Source organism: Erythrolamprus reginae, chromosome 13 (genome assembly GCF_031021105.1).
Source record: "Erythrolamprus reginae isolate rEryReg1 chromosome 13, rEryReg1.hap1, whole genome shotgun sequence".
Taxonomy (NCBI): Eukaryota; Metazoa; Chordata; class Lepidosauria; order Squamata; family Dipsadidae; genus Erythrolamprus; species Erythrolamprus reginae.
In genome coordinates this window covers 3,603,378-3,613,423 of record NC_091962.1, presented here as the reverse complement: position 1 = coordinate 3,613,423, position 10,046 = coordinate 3,603,378, and the positions used below count along the sequence as shown (strand labels likewise).

Here is a 10,046-nt window from a genome sequence, read left to right as displayed (position 1 = left end):
ATGTCTGTGTATATGTTTGGTTTTATAATAAGGGTTTTTAACTGTTTTAATATTGGGTTGTTATATGCTGTTTTTATTACTGTTGTTAGCCGCCCCGAGTCTACGGAGAGGGGCGGCATACAAATCCAATAAATAAATAAAAATAAATGATAGTAATAACGTTCCCAACCAATTGTGCGTTTGTGTGAAGTGTGAAATTTGAGACAGCTCTGAATTGGTGTGGGTCTTCCTAGCCCTTTTTTAAATACGAACCATTCATAGAAAGATAATTCATCGGACACGGCTGCTTGGTCTACAATCAGAAGTAAAAGTTTCGCTGGAGTTGGAGTTTAAAAAGAAAGAAAGAAAAGAGAACACTGAGGTTTCTTTTTTTTTTAGTTTTCATCTCCGCAATTCGGAGCAATTCCTTGCCAGCTTTCTCCTTCGGATGGTCCACCTTTGTTATTTCGGCATCTGCAAAATACAGGGTTGTATTCTCTCTCTTTTTAAAACAAGTTGCATCCCACTTGAGGGTGGGGTGTGAAAGGTTTATTTTTAGTGGCCAATCAAAATATTTTCCAAGTTGAAGAAACACACTTTCGGTGGTGTGTTAGGAGCAAAACCAGCCGAGGACAGTGCAACCTTTGAGATGCCTCGGCTAGAAGCAACGGACGGCTGTCCAGGCTTGGCCATGCTCAGATAGCTGGGCTCGACCGGACCCCTCGGTGTAAGATGGGACCTTCAGCCAGCCTCCTCCTCTTCCTCCTCCTGCTACTCCCAGGTAGGTGGCATAGGGTGCTTCCTAAATGTTGGGCAGGTTTTCGAAAGTTGGAAACCCTCAGTTGTAGGGGGGCACATGTGTATCTTTGGATGTTTGCGTCTGCCACTCAAGAGTCATAGAAACATAGAAGATTGGCGACAGAAAAAGACCTCACGGTCCATCTAGTCTGCCCTTATACTATTTCCTGTATTTTATCTTAGGATGGATTTATGTTTATCTCAGGCTTTACCCGAGTCTCCGGAGAGAGGCTGCATACAAATCTAATTAATGATGATGATTATTATTATTATTATTATTATTAAAATTCAGTTCCTGTGGATTTACCAACCACGTCTGCTGGAAGTTTGTTCCAAGCATCTACGACTCTTTCAGTCAAATAACATTTTCTCACGTTGCTTCTGATCTTTCCCCCAACTAATCTCACATTGTGCCCCCTTGTTCTTGGGTTAGAAACATAGAAACATAGAAGACTGACGGCAGAAAAAGACCTCATGGTCCATCTAGTCTGCCCTTATACTATTTCCTGTATTTTATCTTACAATGGATATATGTTTATCCCAGGCATGTTTAAATTCAGTTCCTGTGGATTTACCAACCACGTCTGCTGGAAGTTTGTTCCAAGGATCTACTACTCTTTCAGTAAAATAATATTTTCTCACGTTGCTTTTAATCTTTCCCCCAACTAACTTCAGATTGTGTCCCCTTGTTCTTGTGTTCACTTTCCTATTAAAAACACTTCCCTCCTGAACCTTATTTAACCCTTTAACATATTTAAATGTTTCGATCATGTCCCCCCTTTCCTTTCTGTCCTCCAGACTATACAGATGGAGTTCATGAAGTCTTTCCTGATACGTTTTATGCTTAAGACCTTCCACCATTCTTGTAGCCCGTCTTTGGACCCGTTCAATTTTATCCATATCTTTTTGTAGGTGAGATCTCCAGAACTGGACACAGTTCGGTCAAGAAGGTCTGCCGGCTTCAGGGTTTCTAATTTCTCATTGGGAGAGGGTTTAAAAAAAAAAAAACACCTAATTTTTTGGAAATGAACCCTTCAACCCGGAGAATGTATTTTCTTTCAACCTTCGCGGCAAATTTGTGTGTGTTTCTGATTTGTTATTTTGCTTAGCGCCAGGAAAGTCATTGCCTCAATCCAGTACAGGCAGTCCTCCACTTACAACGGTTTATTTAGTGACCTGTTTAGTAGTGGGTTGCTACCGGTACGGTAGGGGGTGGCTGCCAGATTGCGCAATTTGCGCATGGCCGCTACAGTGCGAGTCTTAGGGGCACCGCCATCTTTGTTCCGTATTTTTGCTTCATGAGCAGAAGCAAAAAACTCCTGAGGAGACGGAGGGCGCGTGTGAGATTTTGGCGATATTTTGGCTTTGTGTGCATGCGCAGAAAAAAAATCTCATGAAGGGAAGCGTAGGCGTGTGAGATCTTTGCAAAATTTTGGCATTTATCTATCTATCTATCTATCTATCTATCTATCTATCTATCTATCTATCTATCTATCTATCTATTTATTAGATTTGTATCCCGCCCCTCTCCATAGACTCGGGGCGGCTCACAACACAATAAAACAGTTCGTGAGAAATCTAATAATTTACAATTTAAAATCTAAAATAGTTTTAAAAAAACCATTTTTGAGCAGACATACCTACAAACATACCATACATAAATTATATAGGCCCGGGGGAGATATCTCAATTCCCCCATGCCTGACGACAAAGGTGGGTTTTAAGGAGTTTACGGAAGGCAGGGAGAGTAGGGGCAGTTCTAATCTCTGGGGGAAGCTGGTTCCAGAGAGTCGGGGCCGCCACAGAGAAGGCTCTTCCCCTGGGGCCCGCCAACCGACATTGTTTAGTTGACGGGACCCGGAGAAGGCCGACTCTGTGGGACCTAATCGGTTGCTGGGATTCGTGCGTCAGAAGGCGGTCCCGGAGATAATCTGGTCCGATGCCATGAAGGGCTTTATAGGTCATAACCAACACTTTGAATTGTGACCGGAAATTGATCGGCAACCAATGCAGACTGCGGAGTGTTGGTGAAACATGGGCATACCTAGGTAAGCCCATGACTGCTCTCGCAGCTGCATTCTGCACGATCTGACGTTTCCGAACACTTTTCAAAAGAGAGCGTTACATGTAGAGAGCGTTACAGTAGTCGAGCCTCGAGGTGATGTGGGCATGAGTGACTGTGAGCAGTGAATCCCGGTCCAATATCTCACATGCACGCGGATTCCCTCGCAAAATGTCAGTGTGTTTTTGCTTCCTGCACATGTGCAGAAGCAAAAACCCGCTAGGATGCATGCGCATAGCACATGCACAGCATGTTTGTGCACACAAGAGAACTGAAGCTGCGCCATAGCAGTGGTAATGGCAATCCGCCCCGAACCTCTTCAAAGTTACGACTAGTGATGGGTGAACCGAACTTGCACAATTCGGGTCCGAAAAAGGACGCCGCAGCGGCGCTGCAAGCAAAGGGTGGTCCTTTCATGTAAAAATAAACCGCCCTTTGCTTGCAGTGCCGCTGCGGCGTCCTTTTTTGTAAAAATAACAATGTTTATTTTTACGTGAAGACCTCCCTTTGAAGGAGCTGGGGAATCCCTCCCACTAAGAGATTCTGGGGGCGGAGCTTTGACGTCACCGGCAGGTTGGTAAGGACGCCATGGAATCCAGGAAGTGATCACCTTGGCGTCCTTAGCAACCTGCCAGTATACGTGACGTCAAAGCTCCACCTCCGGAATCTCTTGCTGGGATTCCCCATTCGGGTTTGGGTTCGGTTCGGGTTCGTCCGAATTTTGCGTAAAGTTCGCCCGAACTTGACGAACCCGAACACCGTTGGGTTCGCCCATCACTAGTTACGACGAGACTGAAGAAAAGGGGCTTAGGACACATGGTCATGTGATTTTGAGGACTTGGCATTGGATCCGTATTTTTGACTGTCGCAGTGGTCCTCTTTTCTGGCCTTCCGACAGGTCAAATCTATGGGGAAAAGAGATCCGATTAACTATAGAGGGGTTTGTTATTGTTATTATTTTTATTACTTTGTATTTTTGTCTACATTGTGTTTTGTAAAATCAATAAATAAAAATGGGGCGAAGCTCCCTTAGCAAATGCCTCACTTAACGACTGAAATTTGGGGCTCCGTCCTGGTCGTATGTGGAGGACTGATTGGAGTTGCTTCTTCTTTTTTTTGCGCTTGAACGAACTTGGTTTGGATGAATAGGCCGGCCTATTGGGCTGAGTTATTCTAAGGATTAGAACACAATGTCAGGAAAAATGCTTTATCGCTGGAAAAAGTTCAAGGTTTTGGAAATCCTTGATGATTCTCTCGCCTTTAGGGCGAATTGCTTCTCTGGTTGCTGTTTTGGTTGGCCAGTCATGTAAGAACCTCTGCGTAAGGAATTTGGTTAAGACTTTGCTGGATGGGTCCGTTTCTCCCAGCCATACAAGTTCTTTCTTTTATTTTAAAATTTAAATATAATAGCCCAGTCTTGATTTTAAATGCATAGCCTACTATTAATTTAAAAAAAAAAAAAACCATACACGTACAAAGTGTTGTTTTTTCCTTGTGCTCAGAACCTAAACAAAATCCAACACAATCCTAAGCTGCATCAACAGGGGAATACACTCCAAGACCAGGGAAGTCTTAATACCGCTCTACTACGCCCTGGTCCAACCACACCTGGAGTACTGTATTCAGTTCTGGTCACCACACTTCAAAAGAGACATTGAAACTCTGGAGAAGGTGCAAAAAAGAGCAACCAAGATGATTAAGGGACTGGAAACCAAGACTTACGAAGAGAGACTGAGGGAACTGGGCATGGATAGCCTAGAGAAAAGGAGGGCCAGAGCGGACATGATAGCAGTCTACAAGTATACGAGGGGATGTCACAGAGAGGAGGGGATCACTTTATTCTCCAGGGCCGGACGAGGAACAACGGCTGGAAACTGACCAAGGAGAGATTCAACATGGAGATGAGGAGGAACTTCCTGACGGTCAGAGCGATCAACCAATGGAACAACCTACCAGCGGACGTCGTGAACTCCAACACTCTGGACATTTTAAAGAGAAGATTGAACTGCCACTTGACTGGTGTGCTATAGGGTTCCTGCTTGGGCAGGGGGTTGAACTCGATGGCCTTCATGGTCCCTTTCAACTCTAACAATAAATAAATAAATAAATAAATAAAAGTTGGATCTTAGTAAACGTTGGGTGGGATACCACAGGGAAATCCTGGGCCTGAGAATTGTCCAAGAAAATTAGAATTTTTAAAATCTAATCTTGATTTGTAAAAAGAAAAAAAAAAGAATCTTGGAACTTTTTATTTAACTTAAATGAAACAGAAGGTCGGCCGGGGGTTTCAAAAATTTTTTAAAAAATTCTGCCCAGTTGCTGGGTAGGTGTGGTTAGGTGGGTGTTGCCTACTTCAGGAGTTCCTACTTACTGCCACTATCGGTGTGATGGGTACGCAGGTTTGGGTGGCCGGCAGGCGCGCACGCCCTGGTGACATTTTGCTTCTGCGCATGAGCAGAAGCAAAATCTCGCTGGTCACCTGGAACTGGGCGCCCATCGCCGGTTTTACTACTGCTGCGTACGTGGCCCGTATCGGCTAGCAACCCAATACTGCTTGCCAATTCCGTACGCAGGAGTGTGTCCAAACAAGATTTTGCTTCTCTGCATGCGCGGAAAGCAACATCTTGTGAGGGGACGCTCCCATGTGTGTGAAATTTAGCGGGTGGTGGTGGATAATTGATTGGTTTGTGATTGATTCCATGACTTTGCATGTGACGCAGCATAGTGAGATTGGTCTCTAGTTTTCAACTACAGATCTCCTTTTTTGAAGATGGGGATGACTGTTGCTTGCGACCATAGCTTTGGTAGTGAGCTCGTCCTGAATGATTTTTCAAAGATTATGCTTAGTGGTTCAGCTATGTCTGTGGATAGATTTTTAAGGAAGTATGTAATTGACTATCAGGCCCTATTGATAGAGAAGGTTCAAGGTCGTGTAGTGCTTTTCCAACGTTGTCTTCTCTGAAGTCTATTTGGTTAAGTCATTTTGAGTGAGGTGCGATTAGTGAATTTTGGGGATGAGCCATTGCTCTTTACAAAGACTGAGCCAAAGAATGTGTTGAAGAGGTTAGCTTTGGTTGATTCATCATAGCATTCTTTGTTGTTGGGTCCCTTTAGTGGTAGGATGGGTCTTGAGTCCTTGAGTTTGTTATTTACAAAGTTATAGAAGGCATGTGGTGTGCCCATGTCCCACCAACACTCCGCAGTCTGCACTGGTTGCCGATTAGTTTCCGGTCACAATTCAAAGTGTTGGTTATGACCTATAAAGCCCTTCATGGCACCGGACCAGATTATTTCTGGGACCGCCTTCTGCCGCACGAATCCCAGCGACCGGTTAGGTCCCACAGAGTGGGCCTTCTCCGAGTCCCGTCAACTAAACAATGTCGTTTGGCGGGACCCAGGGGAAGAGCCTTCTCTGTGGCGGCCTCAGCCCTCTTGAACCAGCTCCCCCCAGAGATTAGAATTGCCCCCACCCTCCTTGCCTTTTGTAAGCTCCTTAAAACCTACCTCTGCCGTCAGGCATGGGGGGACTGAGATATTCTTTCCCCCTAGGCCTCTACAGTTTATGCATGGTATGTTTGTATGTATGTTTGGTTTTATAAATAAGGTTTTTTTAGTTGTTTTAGTATTGGATTGTTACATGCTGTTTTTATCACTGTTGTTAGCCGCCCCGAATCCACGGAGAGGGGCGACATACAAATCAAATGAATGAATGAATGAATGAATGAATGAATGAATGAATGAATGAATGAATAAATAAATACGGTTGGATTTGGTGCACAGGAGGTTTTCCTCTTGTTTGCTATGGTAATTTCAGCGATTTATTTTCTTCGCGCTTGCAAAGAAGCAAAAAAATTGAAATCTAATGCACCCATGCGCAGAAACAAAACCTTGAATGCGCGCACGCACACGCTGGAGGTGCGGAGTGGTGCGTGGGGCTTAATTTTCGCTACTGGTATGGTGTCGTCGACCGTACCAGTAGGAACCTGCTACTGGGCGTGGCCCTAGTGGGCTTGGCCTAGTCAGCCACCTGCACTTAGGGAAGGGAAGCACGGCACAGAAGCAAAATAAACTCACTGAAATCGCATGCACGCAGACATCCCCTTGCAAAAATTTTCTTCCTGCGCATGCGCAGAAGCAAAAGCTCGCTGGGACGTATGCGCAAGCACGCCAGACACCCGAAGCTGCATGCGCAACTCCATTTTTATTACCGGTGTAGCATCCCTTACCGTTCCGGTAGAAGCCCTCCCTGGACCCAGCTGTGCTTAACAACTATTGTCCAGTCTCCAACCTTCCCTTTATGGGGAAGGTTGTCGAGAAGGTGGTGGCGCTCCAGCTCCAGCGGTCCTTGGAAGAAGCCGATTATCTAGGTCCCCAGCAGTCGGGTTTCAGGCCCGGTTACAGCACGGAAACCGCTTTGGTCGCGTTGATGGATGATCTCTGGCGGGCCCGGGACAGGGGTTTATCCTCTGTCCTGGTGCTCCTTGACCTCTCAGCGGCTTTCGATACCATCGACCATGGTATCCTTCTGCACTGGCTGGAGGGGTTGGGGGTGGGAGGCATTGGACCAGAATATCTCCGAGACCACCTCCTGCCGCACGAATCCCAGCGACCGATCAGGTCCCACAGAGTGGGCCTTCTCCGGGTCCCGTCAACTAAACAATGTCGGTTGGCAGGCCCCAGGGGAAGAGCCTTCTCTGTGGCGGCACCGGCCCTCTGGAACCAACTCCCCCCGGAGATTAGAACTGCCCCTACTCTTCCTGCCTTCCGTTAACTCCTTAAAACCCACCTTTGCCGTCAGGCATGGGGGAACTGAAACATCTTCCCCTGGGCATGTTTAATTTATATATGGTATGCTTGTGTCTATGTCTGTTAGTATATGGGGTCTTTTTAAATCTTTAAAATTTAAAATTTAGATTATTTATGATTTGTTTCCACGTGTTGTGAGCCGCCCCGAGTCTTCAGAGAGGGGCGGCATACAAATCTAAGTAATAAATAAATAAAATAAAATAATAAATAAACCCGCTACTGAATGGCACTGAAGAAAAGGACTTAAGGACCCTTTGTCACACCTATGACCGTTGCAGCATCCCCATGGTCATGTGATCAGTGCTCACAGGATGCTCGGCAACTGGTACGTACTTATGACGGTCGCAGAGTCCCAGGGTCACGTGAGTGATTCCCCTTTTGCGACCTTTTGGCCAGCAAAGTCAAGCAGGAAGCCAAATTCACTTAACAACCGGATTTACTCCCTTAACAACTGTCGTGACTCACTTAAGAGCTGCGGCAAGAAAGGTCGTAAAACGGGGCAAATTTTAATTCACACACTTCTCACTTAGCACCATAAATTTTAGGCTGCGTTGTGGTCGTAAGTCTAGGACTGTTTGCATGCATCGAAATATGCCTTGGTTCACGGGCTCAGCATCCCAAAGTCCAAAGTAAAAAGTCACTGATTTAATCCAGAGTTTATTCATCCGAAATAAAATTTCTGTTTTGATTTCGAGAGAAGTGGAGCAAGATTAGCTATGGATGGATTAAAGCAGTGATTTTTAACCTTTTTTGAGCCGCGGCACATTTTTTACATTTACGAAACCCTGTGGCACATTGAGCGGGGGGAGGGTGGGGGCTAAAAATAGTTTGGACAAAAAAATTCTCTCTCTCTCTTCCTCCCCTTCGCTCTATTTCTCTCTCTCTCCCTCTTTCTTTCCCTTCCTTCTTTCTCTCTCCATCCCTCTTTCTTTCTCTTCCTTCCTTCCTCTTTTTTGCTCTCTTTCTCTCTCCCTCCCTACCTCCCTCTGTCTTTCTCTATCCTTCACTCCCTCTCTTTCTCTCTCTTTCTCTCTCTCTTGCTTTCTTTCTATTGTTCTCTTTCTCTCTCTCTCTTGTTCTCTTTCTCTCGCTCGCTCTTTCTCTCTTGCTTTCTTTCTCTCTCTCTCGCTCTTTCTCTCTTGCTTTCTTTCTCTCTCTCTTGCTTTCTTTCTCGCTTTCTTTCTCTCTTGCTTTCTTTCTATTGTTCTCTCTCTCTCTCGCGCTCTTTCTCTCTTGCTTTCTTTCTCTCTCTCTTGCTTTCTTTCTCTCTTGCTTTCTTTCTCTCTTGCTTTCTTTCTATTGTTCTCTCTCTCTCTCTCTTGTTCTCTTTCTCTCGCTCGCTCTTTCTCTCTTGCTTTCTTTCTCTCTCTCTTTCTTTCTTTCTCTCTTGCTTTCTTTCTCTCTTGCTTTCTTTCTATTGCTCTCTTTCTCTCTCTCTCTTGTTCTCTTTCTCTCGCTCACTCTTTCTCTCTTGCTTTCTTTCTCTCTCTCTCGCTCTTTCTCTCTTGCTTTCTTTCTCTCTCTCTTTCTTTCTTTCTCTCTTGCTTTCTTTCTCTCTTGCTTTCTTTCTCTCTTGCTTTCTTTCTCTCTTGCTTTCTTTCTCTCTTGCTTTCTTTCTCTCTTGCTTTCTTTCTATTGTTCTCTCTCTCTCTCTCGCTCTTTCTCTCTTGCTTTCTTTCTCTCTCTCTTGCTTTCTTTCTCTCTCTCTTGCTTTCTTTCTCTCTTGCTTTCTTTCTATTGTTCTCTCTCTCTCTCTCGCTCTTTCTCTCTTGCTTTCTTTCTCTCTCTCTTGCTTTCTTTCTCTCTTTGAGCTTCGCGGCACACTTGACCATGCCTCATGGCACAATAGTGTGCCGCCGCACACTGGTTGAAAAACACTGGATTAAAGAATTACTTGTTGTATTAAAGCAACGACTATTCCCCTCCTCTCCACCCAAATATAACGCTCAACCAAAGGAAAACAGGAGGCGAGTTTATTTTATTTTCTTCCAAAATGGAAAAACAAATAAACAGACTGCAGTTGAGATTCGTTGCTCTTGAAATCAAAACCGCGATTCAGATCTCTTCTCCTCCTTCTTCAACAAGGTTGTTTAGAATTGAAGATTTTCACAATATAAGCAGGCTAAATGGAAGCAAATCTTGTGTTTTTTTTAAAATATAAAATGTTACAGAAAGGCCATAGATCTGCCCCCACCAGTTGTCAGAAAAGACATTTCAAAATCTCTAGTTCCTGGCTTCCCACTAGTGGCTGTTCTGATTTTTTGCAGCTGAGACACATTATTTTTTAAAAAAATATACTGCTTAAAAAAATAAAGGCAATAGTGTTCCCACGCTTTTCGCGGGGGATGCGTTCCGAGACCGCCCGCGAAAGTCGAATTTCCGCGAAGTAGAGATGCGGAAG

The 10,046-nt window shown here is 44.8% G+C and overlaps 1 protein-coding gene across 1 annotated transcript in view; it reads left to right on the top strand.

Annotated features, from left to right (window-relative positions):
• Window positions 1–618: 618 nt before the first annotated feature.
• Window positions 619–10,046, top strand: part of ITGA10 (integrin subunit alpha 10) — a 134,917-nt gene continuing 125,489 nt past the window's right edge. Inside the window, exon 1 of the mRNA XM_070766676.1 lies at window positions 619–760. Coding sequence (XP_070622777.1) covers window positions 712–760 — 49 coding nt within the window. The 5' untranslated portion in view covers window positions 619–711. The remainder of the gene's footprint in view (window positions 761–10,046) is intronic.